Here is a 19,252-nt window from a genome sequence, read left to right as displayed (position 1 = left end):
GTTGTAGATTTTTTGTAAGTACTCTTTTTTTTCCTTTTTGTCCTTTTTGAGACCGGCCGCACCGCGCCCAGCCAGTGAGCTCTGTGAGTGCACCGATCATCCCTATATAGGATCCGAACCCGCGGCGGGAGCAGCTGCTGCGCTCCCAGTGCCGCACTCTCCTGAGTGCGCCACGGGCTCGGCCCGTAAGTACTCTTAATTATGTTGAGGAAGTTCTTTTATATTCCTAATTAGAGTTTTATTTCTGTTTTAGTTAGAAATGCATGTTGAGATTTTGCAAAATCATTTTTCTACCTTCTGTTGAGATTATCAGTTTTTTTGTTTGTTTTCAGTCTGTTAATCTGATGATTTACATTGATTGACTTTCTAATATTAAATCATCTTTGTATTCCTGGGATAAAACCCGCTCAGTTGTAATATATTATCCTTTAAATATATTGCTGGATTATACTTGCTAAAATTTTGTTATGAATTTTTTCTATCTATGTTTATGAGGAATAATTTGTCTGTAATTTTCTTGTAATACCTTTATCTGATTTTGTTACCAGGGTAATATTAACAACATAAACATCTAGTACTTACTGTGTGTTTCATATCTACCAGATACTGTTCTAAGTAATTTACATTTATTTTCAAACTTTTGTTTTGATGTAATTTCAGATTTTACAAAACAATTGCAAGAATAGTACAAAATATTCTCATTTACTATTAGATTCCTCAAATATTAAATATATGTCACATTGGCCTTATTATTTTCTTGTTCTTTCTCTGAGTTTTTTTTCTTTAAAGATTCATATGTTTTTTAGGCTGGCTGGTTGGCTCAGCAGGTTAGTGTGCAGCCTTGTAACACCAAGGTCTAAGGGTTTGAATCCCCATACTGGCCAGACACAAAAAACCCCCCCCAAAACCCAAAAAACCCTGTAAAGATTCATATGTATTTTTAAAATTCTGATAAATTTTTATGGATAGTTCACTTTATTTTTTTTATTTTTATTTATTTTTTTTCCTTTTTGTCTTTTTTCGTGACCGGCAACGGGATCGCAACCCTCGGTGTTGTGCCCGCACCTCGCTCAGTCAGTGAGTGGCCGGTCTGTATGTGGGATCCGAACCCTCGGCGGGAGCGCCGCCGCGCTCCCAAGCGGCACACTGTAGCAGTGCACCACCGGGACGGCCCTAGTTCACTTTATTATATCCTCACTTTCATTAGTTTTATTCAATATTTAGATAAATGTTATCCTTAGTTTTGTCCTACTATGCATGACCAGACTGACATCATTTAGGACATCTCAGGTATTATTTTAGGGTCCATTAAATTATACTAATAAATTTAGATTAAAATGTCAAAAAAATGCTCTTACTCTTTTGTGCTCTGGAAGATGAGTCTATTTATAGAATTATGAAGTCTATATCTGGCAAACAGATAGTACCTATCTAAAATTAAGTTCATTCTCTGTACCCCTTACTCAAATATTTATCACTCTGAGTCCATTCTCTGTTCTTCTTTATTCCTCTTTGAGCCATGGGAGCTGACTTCTATGGATTACATCATCGGGGCTGCTTTTCCCTCTGAGTATTGGGTTCGGCTAATGAGGAAAATGGGTGGAAGACTGGAGGACAGAAGAGAGCAAAATTGGAATGTTTTCCCCACAGCTCGCTTCTTGCCTGGTCATGCCACAGCAATGGCTGTGTGTGTGTGTATGTCTGTGGGTCTGTGTGTCTGTGTGTTTGCAAACCACAGCTTCTGTCAGGCATAGCTACATATCTCACTGGGTTCCAGTCACTTATACTCCTCTAATACTTTCAAGCATAGGTGGTTGTGGTGGTTAATTCTAAGTGTCAACTTGATTACATTAAGGAATACCAAGAAATCTGGTAGGGCTATCTTTTTAGATGTGCCCATGAGAATGTTTCTAGCAAAGATTAGTATGAGAGCCTGAGTGGACTGGGTGGGAACGACCCACCCTCAATCCTCTGGAGGCCCAGAGAGAACAAAAACTGAGGAAAAAGGTGAACCTCTTTCTCTATCTGCTAGAGCTGGGATAAACTGTGCTCTCCTGTACGTGGACTTCAGAGCTCGAGACTTGTCAGCTTTTGGGTTCCAGGACTTAACACCAATGGTACCATTGGCTTCCTTGGTTCTGAGGCCTTTGGACTTGGACTGCGGCACACTACCGGCATCCCATTTGCAGATGGCCTATCATGGGACTCCTCAGCCTTCCCATTGCATGAGCCAATTCCCCTAATTAATCCCCTCTTATATATTTATAAACATATCCTATTGGTTCTGTCTCTCTGGAGAACCCTGACTAAAACAGTGGTCATCTGCTCTCTCTACTGGTAACCGAGAAATGCTTCACTTTCCCTTGTGCTTCCTGTTAGTCCTGCCTGTACCTCTGTAAATAGTCCTTTATTCAACTCATTAAACTACCCCCTTTGGCTCCTGTCATCTGCTTCCAGCCTGGACCCTGACTGCAGCATCACTTCCTGGTGTTCCTGCTTCTGCTCTATGTTCCTAGGCCCTGGGGCCCTCCAGTTAGAACTTGCCTTCTCCTAGAAATAGTCTAGCACTACGTCTGTCATTTTGATCAAAATTTAATCTACTGCATTTATTTGGTGGAGGATCCATAGAGCTAGACTCACTGTATAAACTTCTGAGATGCCAATTGTGTTACTTATTTTAGGACAGTTGAATTCTAAGAACTCATTCTTTTTTAATCTCAACAAAACCATCTCTAATTATGAAAATTTTTATTCAGGTGGTAAAGTTGATATTATCACAGTTTCTCTCAAGTAAGCCAAGCCCTGAATGTAGAAGGAGACCAGAAGGTAAAAGCCAGTTCAACAGGAACAAAAAGTTGCTTGATCTAGTGTTTCCTAAAATACATACTTCAGAACAATAGTCCTGAAAAATTCTTTAAAAATAAAGGAATGTGACTCATATGCAATATTTTTTGAAGTATACTACATAATACATCCTCCTCTTGAGAGGAGAAATTGCATATTAGCTAACTAAAGCTATGAGAAGTCCTACAGCAAGTAGACTTGTTTTAATTTGTTCACACCAAATGCATTTCAAATAAGAACAAAATTTATCAGAATGCTTTAGCTTTGGTAATACTCTCTCTACGGCATCACCTAGAAGTCAGTGTAATATGGCAAATTGTTTCCTAGAAATCTCGGATACTTAAGTCTCTCACATGTGGAAAAATAGACTGTGCCTAAAATTAGACATTTTTCTCTACTGTTTCTAAATTTCTATTATATAATCTTTTATTTTAACGTTTGATTTTCTAAGAATTCTGGTCCTGTAAGGCACAATAAGTGTAATAAAAAGATCCAAAAACCTTATGCCAAATCTGTGCATTCTTCTATTGCTTTCATGTTTTTTTCTTTTCCAGCTGTGTAATTATGTTTTCTGGAGGATCTTATAGTCTAAACTCAATGAAAATGTGAATCATCAATATAGTCTAATGAGATGCAATTGTAACTGTTTAATTAATTTTGAACAATTCCATATTTTAAAACAGCATAATTGGAAGCACAGGGGTCCCTCCCTTCCATTTTCTAATAAAGTTGTTTGCTCATTTTATACTATCTTTAGTATAACTAAAGAATGATTCACCAGAAATAAAGAAAAATTACACGAAGAGATAAGATGTTTTTATAAAACAAAGGTATTCTAAAGGGTCTTTAAAATAAAGAAGCATCTTTTATTCTGACTATAAAAGCAGTGCATGTTATTGTAAATAATTTCAACAATAAATAAATACTTTTGTAAATATATTGCAATACCTATTCTTAACAGCTTGGAACCCCTTGGACTTAAAGTATATGTATATACACACATACACATACACACACAGATGTAAATAAATAGACTATAGTGATTAATTACAAAAATGATAGATGATCATAAAAAAGAGGTTTGAAAAACTGGGTCACTCTCTACGCTGTGTGACCCATTTTTCTGAGTGTGGAACTCTGAATGGCAGGTGCGATTTTGATATGTTTTTCAGTTTTTTTGGCAACAAACCTCAATTTTGTTTGCCTTAAAATTCTCATTTCATGACAGGTACCCATCAAAACCTCCCCCCCCCCTAAATTTCCTATGACATTTCTAACTCTTGAAGCTTATCAGGACATTTCTGCTGAGTATAGTTATCTTTTAAACTTCATTTTGGTAACCCATCTCATTAAAAAGTACAACAGAGACCTCATGTTTATTTATAAGTTGAACATAGCTCATAAGCCATCATTCAAATCTCATAGACGTTTTCATAGTCTGATAATGTCTCCATGTGCTCAGCCATCTATATTTAATGAAAAGCTATCTTTTTTTCTGGCAAATTTCAAACATCTGTGGAGCTATCTGATGCACAGGCACAGGCGTTCTGTGTGCCCTTGGACAATTTTGTTATATCTTCCAACTCCATAAATCTATGAGATGGAGAACATTGTAATGCAGATCACTTTTCAAAAATGTTATAATCATTAGAAATTGTGAACTGGTTCAGATTTATTAGCTGATGCACAGGCACAGGCGTTCTGTGTGCCCTTGGACAATTTTGTTATATCTTCCAACTCCACAAATCTATGAGATGGAGAACATTGTAATGCAGATCACTTTTCAAAAATGTTATAATCATTAGAAATTGTGAACTGGTTCAGATTTATTAGTCTAAGTTTTTACTGCTTTGGAGATATCAATCATGTGTTTAGGATGTACGTTAACTCTTTTAAGCCATTAGGTAATTACTTAGCATGTACTACAGGCTCCTTTATTGACATGAAACAGGAATCAACCTTCCTGGGTCCCTGCCTATCTCCTCCACTCTTGTCTTCCCCAGCTCCCTGCAGACTTGTCTATTAAAGTCTGAGGCACGGAAGTTCTTAGCCAGCTGGTGTCCCAGGGAGTAGGTTTGGTTTGGGTCTCTCTTCCTGTTGGGCTGTTCTGAGAGGTACACCTCCTGAGCTAACCAAGGAATTTCTGCATTTTTGCCAGAGTCGTTCTTGCTGAGTTTGACTTTCTCTGCACTCACAGCCAGTTACTGAACTCTTTTTTTTTCTGAAATTACACTTTATGGATCATCCAGACTGGGATATCTTCCTTCCTTCTTTCCCCATCCTCTTCAATGTTTTTGTTCTAACAAGGAGATGCTGTCAGCTATATTTCCTGTCTTGAGACCCTTTCTCTCTCCAGTGTCCTCTGTATGCTTCAGTTGACAAAAGTGGGCATCTACTTTGCCCATATTCCAAGGTCTTGCTTTTGTAACTCATGCAGTTCCCTCTTGGGCCTGAAGCTTCTTACCCTCCTTGTCACCAAAGCCCAACCCCTCAAGGCCACCCCACGACTGGCCCTTTCCTCTTAAACTGATGTCTTAGGTGTCCAAACCTGCCTGGATGTCTGCAATTCAGCTCTCAGCAGTCTCTGTCTCTGTGTTCCATCTAATTCTGGGACTGATTCATTGTTGTCCTCTAGTCCCTACATGAACCTGAGACTAGTGTTCCCTCGAATTCTTCGTCTGTAGTCACCAGGCCTGCTACACAGAACCTGTCACCCTGCTAATGGATCGTTGCAGAACAGAGTTCTCTGGCCAAATAAGTTTAGAAAAGACTCATAAAAAGATGATTTGGGTTTTCTTTTTGCAGGACTTACCTAAACCTTTAGTACTCATATACTAATATGCATCTATAGAGGTAAAAATAATACACAGCTTTTCCAAATATATTTATTGAAGGAGCATTTGTTTTCTAAGCATTTCTCAAAGACCTAGTGTCCTATGAAACATATTTTGAAAATGCTTTTTAAAGAAGATTAGACTAGGAATCTCCATGGTCTCTTTCAGTTTTATAGATTCTGATTCAATGATTCACAAGAAATATTCTGGGGAAAGTAATTGGAGTGGAAAAATGTTAGTGTTTTACCAACTCTGCCCAAAGAACAAAGAAAACACTGTATTTTGCTTACTATAGGAATTGTTTTCTACAATGGGATAAGGAGAAAGCAGAAGACTCTACCACTATTTTATTTATTCAATCATTGTAAGAATATTTATTGAGACCTAGAATGTGCCAGGCTTAAATCTAGGTTCTGGAGTTTTAATGATGGGTTAGATCAATTCTACCCCACATATATATGAGTTTCTCAAAGCATTGTCCAAAATACCTATTTTAAAATAACCAGAGGTGCTCGTTAAAATGCAGATTTCAGGGTTTCTTCTCCAGGTATTCTGATCCAGTAGGGCCCAGGATTTTTAACTAATGCATTTTAAACTAGTGCCACATAGCATATTTATGGACACTAGCATTTAAGAGCTTCTGACATTGAGACTCTGGGATGGTGGTTGAGAACTGGAGCTTGTTGTCAAGCTGCTCTAGGTTAGACAGAGGCACTCACACTGCCTGGGATGAGGGTTGGCAGGGCATAAGATAAGCACCTAGTCTCCTGGTGGGATAATGTACAGAAGGCAACTGATGCATAGTAAGAGCTCAGAAAGGGTTAATCCCCTTTCCTCCATCATGTTTGGAAGAAAATGCAACAAGTGGCTGAGCACGCCCAAGGGTTGCTTACTGTTCCCTCATCAGGTTAGTACGTTTTATTTTGTTTCCATGTGAGTTCACTTGTGGGGAGATACCTGGATCTTTTCTAGAGATATGAAAGATCAATCCTAGTTTAATTCATACCTTGATTTGATTATTTCTTTTTAAATTAGACTCGAGTATTGATAAATATTCAAATACCAGAGTACGGAGGCTTGTGGGATTTTTCTTCCCACATTACATGACAGTTTTAGTCAACTGGTTTCAGGTCAAAACTCTAGAGGCTTCCATCACCACATTTCCTGTTTGTAACTGAACAAAGTACACACAAAAGATTTTAAGAAACAGAAGGAGAAAAAAAAAAACCCTGAGACACCGATAAAGATAAGTTTTCTGCCCTGCTGCTTCTAACATAACATAACAGAGCAATTTTACTTAGGAAAAAAAGTTCATGAGAGCATTTTAAATCGTACATTTGCCTTATGGCTACATAAGGATTTCTCTGAAAAAAGAAGCATGTCAGGTAAGTGGCATTTTTAATTACTTTGTTCAGTTCCTATGCCTAAAAAATTCGATAAGTAATGTCCAAGTCCTCACAAAAAGTTCCTTAATATTTGGAAGGTAAATTAGTTAACACAATTATTTTGAAAATGTGAGATAACCTTTATTATGATTATAATATATTTTTTAATATATTGATGAGTTTGACTATTTTATCTTGAAAGAAAGTGGGCAGTGTTTTCTAATGTAAAGCTAGTTGTAGCTGTTTAGTATAAGTTCATTGATAATTATGCCATTTGAAGTACATGTTATTTTTAAGGAAGCTTTGTTAACTATACATAGTCCTCTTTAATTGAGTTTAGATGTAGGGCAGGATAGGCGTCACTGCACTCTAATTCCATAGAGATCAGAAACTACGGTATGTTCCCAGCAATCAATCCAATTGTCAACATAAACAGAGATGACAATTTTGAGAAGGCCAGTGACAATTCAGTCGCTTAAGCAATAGTTGTGAGGGTTGAATCCATACCGGTTCACTCTTGTGACTCCGTGTTGATGGTCCATTCCTCCTATATTCTTCTGTGTGCTTTTAATATTTTAATAAACATCTTTTTGTTATAAGAGAAAACACATTCATTATATGAAGTGGGAGACCTGTGAGAAATATATAAAAAATTTTAAAAAAATCTTATATATTTCCCTATATTCTTCTGTGTGCTTTTAATATTTTAATAAACATCTTTTTGTTATAAGAGAAAACACACTCATTATATGAAGTGGGAGACCTGTGAAAAATATATAAAAATTTTTTAAAAAATCTTATATATTTCCCCTCACCTTAAAAACATAAAATATTAAGTTGTATTGCCTTCCAATTTTTATTTCTATACTTTCTACATAGTTTGCTTTTCATAACTAAAACAATAATGTACATAAAATTATATATCCAGATTTTCCCCCTAAGATAACAAAACCATTTCCCCTTTTATTACAACTTCTGCCTACTCATTTTAAATAAATGCACAAAGTGACATCTATTGGGCTGTAGTCATTTGTTTACTTAGTCATTTGTTTATTGTTGGACATTTTTTGTTGTATCTAGTTTTTTAATATATTAAATGATGGAAAGATGAAAAATTCCATCACTTTTTTGTATTAAAGTTTATTTTCTTAGGAAAGAGTTCTAGAATTGAAATTACCAAATGAGAGGTTATGAACGTTTTAAGTCTCATTATTGCCAAATTGCTTTTCCAAGAGTGGTGCCAATTCAATTTCATCCCAGTGGTGTTTCTTCTTAACAGGCTGGTCTCCTTTAAAAGAATCTCTACTAATTTCATAAACGTAACATGATGACCCATTGTTTAATATGCATTACTTTGATTATAATAACGTTGAAAATTTTTGCATGGGTTTTTTAACTGCTCATAATTCTATCATTCGTGAATTGTCTGATTATATCTTTTTGCCTACTTATTCTTACAGTACTTTTAATATCAATTTATATGAGCCATTTATAGAGTGAAGATATTACATATTATAATTTCTGTGAATTTGCTTCCCAGTGTTTTGTTTGAGGGATTTTAAAATCAATTGATTGTATAAATCACACAGGGACCATAAGCTAATATACAATTTTACACCCTTCCTTTTCTTTCCAAGTTCATAGGTTAGCAAAGAACCCCTTTCACTTGTGCCTGCGAGAAAAGGACATAGCAGTACTATGAACAGTTGTGGGCTGATGATGGGGGACTTGGGAAGAGTGGGAAGGCTCTAGGCAGTGAACATGACATTCAACTATTTCTAAATTCTAAATTTAGAAGGGTTATGATAAAATTTTCTCCATAGAGTTTTGAAGTTCAGATTTCTCCTTAAGGCGTAATATAAGAGCTCCTCCATTTTCGATTGAGAGATGTTTGACAATTCCACAGAAGAGATACAAAGACAAAGTATTTGCCCTTAAAGCCTCATAGATCCTAAAAGCCCAAACAAGACAAAACTTAATATGAAAGAAGAGAATCAGATGATAGATTTTTTATTTAGATAAAAAGAAAATAATTTGAACATACAAGAAAGCAAAATTATGTCTAGGTAAGTAAAACACTGTATGAAAAGAAAACCCCAAATTTCTTTCCTTGTTTCCTACCCACATGCCTGTAGTAACTACATCATCAATAAATGTGCTGGTATCATAATTCCTGCTGTGTTTCTGCACTCATAAAATCAATATTAGCTGAATTGAATGGTGGAACGATTCCCATGGGTTATCATTAATTTAGTTTAAACAGTGGCTCACAATTTAGTCTATACATTGTGTTTTTTTTTTTTTTTAAAAAAAGGCTTATCACTGTCTTTACTCAGTTTTGTCTTCCTTTGAACCTCAATAACTTTTTGAGAACAGTGAAAGCCTTTCTTTTAGAGACTAGGTAGGACTAAGTTATGGATCATCTTTTAAACTCGGATATTCTTTAAAAATGGGTCAAAGACAATGTTTCATCATTTAATTTAGGTAATATGTGGCAGTGATTTAAAAAAAAAAGTCAATCCAGGGAAGATTGTCACTCAAAGATTGAAGCTCTGAGAAATAAATGCCAACAAACTGCTAGTTAATAATAGATATCATTTCTGGGCACTTTTCCAGGCTTTTTGATTTTATTTAGTTTTCTCAGCATTCTGAATTAAATGGAGGAGAGGAAAAATTAGTAGGCCTTCTTGAAACATTAAAAGTAACACAATAGTTAAAGAATTGTGTTGGATGGAAGATTCCACACAACCACATCACCTTCAGAGAGTCTTACCGAGGTGCTTCTCTAATAGGAAACCATAAGTATATACATTATATATAAAATGGAGTCACTAAAGACAGGTAGAGAGGCTCATCTACAGCAGGGATTTTGGCAGCACTTCAATCTTAACAGGACTTCTGAAGTTTACCAATCTCAACTAAAGTTTAATTGTAAAATCAACAGGAATTCAGCACTGGAGAAGTCATCCCATATTCTCTTAAAATCTGCCCTCCACCTCACTGCTGTGTGTGCACTTTCTTCAATTAAATTAAGTAAGCAATGATTGGGAGGAATTGTGATGTGCTAGAAATAGGTGGCCTTGATGTCACACAGAAGAAGCCCTGAGCTCCAGTTTTACAACTGGCTTAGCGAGCTTCGGTGATCCACGTGCCGCAGTCACAGGACTACTGAGTGCTCACATTCTCTTTCTTCACACTGTTTGAAAATAGACACCCAGAGCCTGGTACTGCTGTTTTTCCTCTCCCCGACACACACCACTCACTTCTCAAATAAGCCTCTGTTCGTAATAGACACTCATTTAAGGTCAGTGGATTACAGATTTTGCATTAAAAACAGTATGTTGTTTACCTGAAAGCCTGGCACTGATCTGAGATCCCTTCTTGTGCTAACATCTATGATTCTAATGCCTTCTATTGACAAGGATGATGGGGCTGCAGAGGGGTGGCTGGGCTGTGGGTGTAGTGATGATGAGCCATGTTCAAAAAATCATCAAGCATGTGCCTTGTTCAGCACCAAACCATCATTGTGTTAAGAAAAACTCATTTTATGAGAAGACTCGTAGATAATAATATCACTACTTTTCTTTGAAACTTCTGGGTGTCTAAAATAAATATACACATTCATTGAATGCAAAGAGATGTTCACTGCTCTAACACTAAGAGAAGCAATGTACTATATACTATAAACTCATACACTTGTCTCAGTTAAAGACAGCCTGAAATAGAAGCATTTAAGGCTTTATATTTATTGCTTTTTCTATTGTTGATTGTTTAAGTAAAGACTCCTGTATGAATCAAATCTGCCAGCAGAATGACATTATATTTGCTTAGCTGGGTTTACTTCCAGAGTACATGTAATTGTGAATTCTGAATACAGTGCCCCCTAATTACTGTTGGCTTTGAGGGAGTCAGAGGTCTTATAATTAAACCCACCACTATTAGCCCTTGGCATTTGAAATCTAGATAGAAACTTAAATCATGATTTTCCTAGCTGTCCTTGCCTCCCTAATAATTTCTCAAGCCCTCTGGCTTTTTAACAGTGTAGCTAAAATTACGTTGTGTGGGAGTTCTTTTCAAATTGATAAAAGCTATGTAAATGAAAGTAATTACAATCAGTGAATAATAATATTAAAGATTGTATTTCTTGGGCAAGAATTTTTAAGCACTTTGTGAATCCAATATTATAAAAGCCACAGGGGTATGGAAATGTTTATACTGCATATGGAGAATTACTGGGTAACGGAAGGTATGAAGTCGTGTGTTAAGTGTGCATGTGTGTGTGTGAACATTTATATGGATCTGCCATTCAAGTTGAAAATTCCACATTCAGCTACTCAATATTTTCACTTCTCATGAGTGTGTTTTGTTTTTTTTCACAATGTGTGTTTTTTGTTGTTGTTGTCAGTCAAAAAATTATGAATGATATTAAGACTGCCAGGAAATACAAAGCTTCTACATGAAAACATTTCTGTTTAAACTCAGATCACATTACAAAAAAAAAAATCTTGAAAAGCAGAAGTGTTAGGATTTATAGACTTCTAAAATCAGAAAAAAACTAGAGATCATGCTAATGTACTCCATATACAGGCCTAAACCAGCTGCCACATGTTAGAATTTAGCTTGTGTTTTAAAATGCTGCCAAATGGTTATGTGAGACACATTTACTGTTGCAGTAAATGATAAAACACAGCCCTAAAGGAATGTGTAATGTGGCCCAAGTTCTTGCCTTATTGTTGCTGACATATTTCATGATAATTATTAGGAATTTCCTTAAAGCCTTTAGTGTAAACTGTAGGATTGAAACAGTGATTTGGTTGTTTCTTTGTAGGTGACAGCTTGAATAGTCTTTTGTTCTCTGCTATAGGCCTCCCAATTAATTTGGTTAAAAATACTAAGTTGAGGGGGGGCTAATTTATTCATCATGAGAAGTAGTAAACATTAGTAGACAAATTTTTCTGGTATTAAAAGAAATGCAAACTAGTTCAAACTAAAGCAATGTACATTCATACATAATGTCAATAAGTGATATGCAAATTGTGTGCATATATGTACATGTATGTTTATATCATAAATACATATGCATATATATGTTTATATATTTAACCATTTGTATGCCTTAATCATGCTCACTTACAAAGCAAAGATGCCAACTCGACCCACTGAGGGCAATTAAACAAACACTGAAGTGTCAACAAGTATTCAAAGAAAATAATTAACAACTCAAATGTCAAATTTGACACACATAAAATCAGTAAAATAGAGCAGCACAAAGATATTTTGGGTTAGAGAGTTTTCATTTGATGCTTTGAAGACCAATTAGAGAAGCAAAGCTAATTTCCTCTCTATTTTTTGTATGTTCCATTTATTGTGTTTAATGTAATGGTATTTGGATATCTTTGAAAGGACTTAAATGGTCTCTGATTGTGGGTAGTCACATAGAGAGAGAGGTGGACTATGAGGAAATAGCTTCTCTATTACATTTATTTTCACATTTCTAATTATGTGTTTAACAAATGAGCCCAACAGCAGAGTTTCTTGAGGGCAAGAATTCTGTTTTCTTTATCTCTGATTCTCTAGTATAGGGCATAGTTCCTGGCACAGAAGAGATGTCTAATTGATACTGGCTGAATAAATAAATATATCATAATGTAGAATCACAAGTTACTTTGTTGGGGTCAACATATGATGTGGGTCCTATGGGGATATCATTGCTAAGATAACTAGCCTGATATATAAATTACATATATAATTTTATATATAATATATTTTATATTTTTATAAATAATTGGACTAATTATCTTAGAAGTTACTCGTATATGTGTAAAGAAAGCTGCGAATACGCAAGGGCAACTGACAGGTAACATCCTACAAAATTCCTTTTATGGCTCAGGAATGAAAAGAAAGGTCTTCACAGAGAGGAAAGAAAAGCATAATCAACCCTCTATATCCACTCATGGGGTCTACATAATAAGAGAGAAGCTCCCTATGGCCAGTCTTCACAAAACTAGGTTACTATGACTCCAGAATTATGTTTTATCCCAACACACAGTATCCTCTATGACTGGGATTAATAGAAGAGAACAAGTGGTTATCTGTAAATAAAAAAAACATGTGTGATTATAGTCTGAGAATTTTTTTTTTTTTTTTTTTTTTTTTTTTGTCCTTTTTGAGACCGGCTGCACCACGCTCAGCCAGTGAGCGCTGTGAGCGCACCGGTCATCTCCATATAGGATCCAAACCCACGGCGGGAGCGCTGCTGCACTCCCAGCGCAGCACTCTCCCAAGTGCACCACGGGCTCGGCCCTATAGTCTGAGAATTTAAAAAAGGAGAAAAATATAGCAATTTATGATTCTTGGTAATTTGGATGTTCTTGATTTCTGAACCAAGGTTTGTACAGTCAGTCCCTACTTGTCCCCTTTTAGTGGAATACATCTTTAGTATTCCATTTCTTCAACACTAAGAATGTGGGCAACTCGCTTCCTTTTGCTGATGCTGAATTCAGGGACTAATCGCCAATATCCACTCTGAAATCTGTAAGAAATCTTTGGTTGCCAATGTTAATTAATTTCCTGGCAAAGAATTTGTCCTCTATTATGAATAAATGCAATGGTTTTAATTGCGGGAATAGACAGACCAAAACAAATGGGAAAGCAGCTATTAGATTATGGCTGTGTCTACTTTTATTTCTAGGAAACTCTGGATGCCCCTTTTTTCTCTGGGGACTTCTAGTCTTCTTGGGTTTGGCTCTGGTTATATCGCTGATCTTCAATATTTCCCACTTGGTGGAAAAGCAGCGACAAGGTAAGACATTTTGACAAATAGCCATAGAGTACCTACTTGAATGTAAGTGTGAAGTCACTGAAAACCTACAGAAATAGACAATTTTGTGAAATGTCATCCGATGGGATATTTTTATCTGTAGAAAAACTACTCGATAATTTTTTTCACTCTGAGGGTTCTCTTAATGTAAGAATGCAATCATTTTAGAATGTGAAAAAACTCCCGCATTTAGCTTTATCTCTGCCTGAGGGTGCAGAGTTGGGAAGGCTTATCCTGGTAAACATGTTTTTCCTCCTCCAATGGAACAACCCATGAATGGTAGTCTATCCTGGAGCAGCCATCAAGGTTCCCTCTGATGCATGATGAGAAAAGTGAAGACTGCTCTTTAAGATTCCACTCAAGCACACTCAATTGTCACAGGATCAGCCAGGCCCTCCAAAGTGCCACAGACATGGGTGCGGTCAGGAGGGAACTGGAAAAGCAATAGACTGAACCGTGGGTTTGTTATCAAACACTTCCAGGGTCTAGGAGGGTAAGTCAAGAGTATCTGCTGCTGTTAACTTTTCTTTATCAGCAAGCTGGGCAGCAGTTTTAACCATGTGGCTTTTACTGGCACGTACCATGACTGAAATAGTGAAAAGTCCAGCAACTGGCACAGCCTTTGTATGCCGTAGGCATTCAACACAGGCATGTTGAATACATGATGGATTGTTGGAAGAACGGAAGCTCGACTCCTTCTGGGAAGTGCCTCAATATCTTAGAGCCAAAATATCTTAGTGGCAGAACATTTAAGTGATAAGAAAAGAGTAGAAAAGAAATGGTAAATGCATTTTTTTAACCGATGAAAAGAAATAAAATTAAGTCAAGAAATTTAAGTTAGACTCATGTTCAAGAAAAATTGCATGAAGCCAATTTAGAACAATGGTCAGACTGCAAGGAAAGCCCTTGATCTTCTTACAAGTATCTTCTTAAGTGTTGATAAGGCTAATATAAAATATGAAGAATAAGGCACTATCATCATGCAGGTTTGAGAAAAAAGGTGAGAGGCACTAGAAAATGAAGAGGCATAGCTGAAGTCACATATCTATTCAATAGCAAAATCAAGGATAAGTGCCCAGTTTTTCTAATTCTTTGTCCAAAATGGTTGGATAGAGCACATGCTACATTTATATTGTTGATCATATGTCTTGCCAGAAACCCAACCCTCTTTTAGGATCTCTTTTATATCAATTCTATGACTAAGGTGAGCTTCCAGGCAAGCAATGCTATTTCATTAGCAATATGTTCAGAAGTTATTTTTAAAATCAAATATATTTTCAAACAAACAAGTAAGTCAGATGTGTAAATGATTCATTATAAGACATCTTCTACAACATTTCCTTCTTCTACAAAAAAATGAGCTAAGAATAGCACTTTTCTTTATACAATGGTTTTAACTTACTGTATTTTAATTTCTCTATTAAGACATTTAATAAATGCAGATAATATTATCATCTTTATTAGAGAACGGTAAATTGAGAACTAGAGAGGTGAAATAATTTATGTTGGAAACTACAATAAGAATACTCATCTGACTTAGTACCTTACTCTTCCATTGATTCCAGTGGTTCTCTTAAGATTTTTGTGAGGTCAGGTAACAAGTAGATTGACATGCTTAACTTGAGCCCAACTGTCTATCTTAAATTCCATTTAGTAAATTTGACCTATTTACTATCAACCAAAATAGGCGTTTTTTCATTCCTCTGATTGCGTTGAGTTGTACTGAATATAAATGTTAAGAACCATTTTTTAACAGCATGATCAAGATCAGGACTTGTCCTCTTTTACTGACCTACTACTGCTGCCCCAGAAGTATTGACTGTAATAGCCTTTTACAACTCAGTGTGAACAGGTTTTACAATTCTCATTTTTGGTAGTTTATGCATTGGAATTTACTTATTAATATCCATATAATTTTGCCACTACACAAAATGCTTTGTAAAATATTTGCTTATGATGATAAGTTGACCACTGCTAAAAGATAGCAGCCCAACTGCAAAAAGCAGTACCTCTTTTCATTTTGCTTTTTCAGGGCAGATTTCTTTTTTTTTTTTTTTCTTTTGAATTGTACAAACTCTTACTGCCCCCAGGCATGCCATAAATGACTGTGTTGTCTAAAAGTAGTGTGCTGGGAAAGAACAACAGTTTTTAAAAACAGAAAACAATAAATTGCATTCATTGGTGTACTTTTTCAAATCAATTTTAGTTCTCCCAATTGTTTTTAACAGCATAACTTTTTAAGTCAACCTGCTGTGAATTAGAATCCTGCTTTCTATAATTAGCTGGAAGAACTTGCACAAGTAACATGGGCTTCTCTGAGTCTCATTTTCTTTATATTTATCTATGTGTGGAAAATACCATATAGGCTATAAGGTTCTTGTGAGAACTATATACAGTATATAACTTAGCACAGTGCCGGGGACTTAGTAGGTCAGTCCTGGACCTGGTACAGCCCACATCACAATATCTGGTGGCTCTGGTGCTTCCTTCCCTCCCTCCACAAATAGTTATTAAGGGGCTACTATGACCACATGGTATCCCATTCCATCTTAATGTCTGATATATCAGTGAACATGGGTTCCCCCGCCTTCTTTGCTGCTTCCACCATTTCTATGCCCACTAGGTTCTCCCCAACTCCCACTTCACTTCCTGACCCTTTCTCTATTTTTCTAAACAGGTCGATACAATACCCTGAGCTTTAGTGGTAACTTGTATTCAGGTAGATCACATTCAAGTTCATTTTAGAGAGTTTTCTGTAGGCATTCATGGAATTGGTTCTAAACATTAGCCTATCGCAAATCATTTTATTTGAGCAGTAATGTGCTCTCCTTAGGTGCAGCTCATAGCCCCTTGCCCTTTATTTGCATGCAAACCAAAGATCGGTCTTGGAGCAGCATTCACCAGTGCTGCATGAATGCCCTTTGTTCTCAACACACCTCCCCCTTTCTTTCTGCAGCCCTTTCTCAACTGCCCTAACTTCTGACATCTTTTGCCAAGTACTGGTACTCTGCCATCCTTTCCAATTCTTTCTCACCCAGAGAGAGATTCCAAGTTCAGAATTAGCTCTGAAAACTGTTTGACTTCTCCCTGCCTTGTTTCTCCTGGACAGACAGACTAGAAGAGATTCTATAACATCAGCCAGCTTTTCTGCCACTTGGTCTGTGGAAGCAATACCCCTATATCTGGCCTCATGCAACTCTTTATGTTTGCATCTTTGTGCTACTCTTTTTTGCACTCTTTGTGGCTAAGAAACCTGCAAGATATGACTCTGCTTTGGTGAACAGCCAGTGAATAAGTTTTGCTGGTGTATTAAATAGTTTACAAAAGAAAATCTCCATCCCAGCAACAATACAATATCTACACATTCAATCAGATAGACAAGATAAGCCTCTCCTTGATGTTCTCTGTAGCAGCAAGGTACAAGCTTTGAAATGTTTTCTTCTCTTCAAAATAAATCTTTCATTTTTATGTGATTCTTTGTCCAAATCTGTTCTTTAGGAGGATTATATTTATTTCTTTTTCTGATAGGAATGTATTAGCTTTATCCTCCTTTAAATCCAAAGAATATTCTTTATCCGACTCTTCCTCTCTGTTTTGAGAAGGATAAACTTAGTGTATGGTTTGCTCAGATGTCAAAGTCCTATCTGTAGACCTCCTACTTACTAGAAAATGATGGCACATTTTCACATTGAAAATGCATCAGAAAGATTTTATTATGGAGCTTAAACCATGTGCTGTTGTTTCTTGTAGAATATTGTGCATAGAAGGGTGAACACTCTAAAGAGGAAAACATGAAAGCAAATATGTTTATGTCACACCCTCTCAACTATGAACCTCACCGCAGGTGTTTGTTTCTGAATCATAGGAGAGGATTATGAAAACACACCCAGCTCATAGAATATTGTGCATAGAAGGGTGAACACTCTAAAGAGGAAAACATGAAAGCAAATATGTTTGTGTCACACCCTCTCAACTATGAACCTCACCGCAGGTGTTTGTTTCTGAATCATAGGAGAAGATTATGAAAACACACCCAGCTCGCACACAATCCTGTACACTTCACTACTTTGCAGAAACGTGCACACTTTTTTATTTTGCTAAGTATTATTGAAATGACTAGGCAGCATTTAAATCATGCCATTTATTTTAAAATAAACTTAAGAGCCCTTGTGACAGACAGCTTGCTGACCTTTATTCTTAGATGTAACCTCTGAACTTTTCATTCTACTCCCTATTTAAAGAGATCATATTCTATTAACCTTCTTCTAGGAGAGATTTTAAAACTAAAATCAGCCAAGTACTGATTGTCCAGCTCCAGATTACACATTTAAATTCCAAGAGAAGCGTGGAATGAAGTGTCCCTGAACTTTTTAAGTCCCCTTTCAAGGTGCTTCTTCAATATAGTTGGTCTGATATGTAATGTCCTCTACCCACTACTAATTTTCTTCTTTTTCACATTGTTTAGTTCTCTTTCCTTCCATCTAAGCATCACATTATTATATTGTATACTTTAGATAGTTGCTTCTATTCCCTTTTCCTCACAAAGTTTTTGGTCTTATTTTTTGTTTTTTTAATCTGCTGATAATGCATCCAGCTATATTTCCTGTCTATAGAGCTATCATTTTGCACATGACATTAGTATACATTCCAGGCACCAACATTAATACTTCAAGCACTTCAAACTGAAAAATTCATGTTATCTATTAAAAATACTAGTCTGTTTAGGGAAATAATTTTACTCCATATCTGTTTTTTCGTATTCTAATTAAGCAATGACACTATTTTTTTGGCTTCTAATTCTTTGTTTATTTTTACTTTTTAAAAAACATTAATATTCAACTGATGAAAATTTTCTTGCCACAGATGAGATTTTTAGTAATTTTATTCCAAATCAAACTTTACCTATACATCTTTTAATTTTAAAATACCATCTTAATAATAGTAGCCTGCTTTCAGCTAACTCATTTAATGAAGAAACTTCCCAACTCAAATAAACACAAATTGTGGCTTGTTATATGATACAGATTTAGAATGCATAATATTAATTGCTAACTGTCATTTTACAAAATATTCTTACAGAAATTATCTCATTTATCTCCCAAATCTATTCCATGATATAGGAGTTATCATCCCTACTTTGTGGATAAACTGTGAATCAAAGTTGTAAAGTAATTTGCATGTTGTTACATGGCAAATGCATTTCAAAGCTGGTACCAAATCCAGTGTCTACTGATTTTAAACCCTGAATTTGTTTCATGATTCATCGGGATACAGTCTGACTAAATTCTTGTGCATACACTTTAATTCTAACCAAATGAAAAATAATGGTCTGAGAATAACCATATTCTTCCTATAGGAAGAAATCAATG

At 35.9% G+C, this 19,252-nt stretch overlaps 1 protein-coding gene across 1 annotated transcript in view; it reads left to right on the top strand.

Annotated features, from left to right (window-relative positions):
• The first annotated feature begins 7,056 nt into the window (after positions 1-7,056).
• LOC103590714 (T-cell receptor-associated transmembrane adapter 1) overlaps positions 7,057-19,252 on the top strand; it is a 27,405-nt gene continuing 15,209 nt past the window's right edge. The window contains exons 1-2 of the mRNA XM_008573018.1: positions 7,057-7,063; positions 13,755-13,865. Of these exons, the coding sequence (XP_008571240.1) occupies positions 7,057-7,063; positions 13,755-13,865 (118 nt within the window). The remainder of the gene's footprint in view (positions 7,064-13,754; positions 13,866-19,252) is intronic.

This window comes from Galeopterus variegatus, unplaced genomic scaffold, assembly GCF_000696425.1.
Source record: "Galeopterus variegatus unplaced genomic scaffold, G_variegatus-3.0.2 Scaffold864, whole genome shotgun sequence".
Classification (NCBI taxonomy): domain Eukaryota; kingdom Metazoa; phylum Chordata; class Mammalia; order Dermoptera; family Cynocephalidae; genus Galeopterus; species Galeopterus variegatus.
This window is presented reverse-complemented; position numbering and strand designations above follow the sequence as displayed.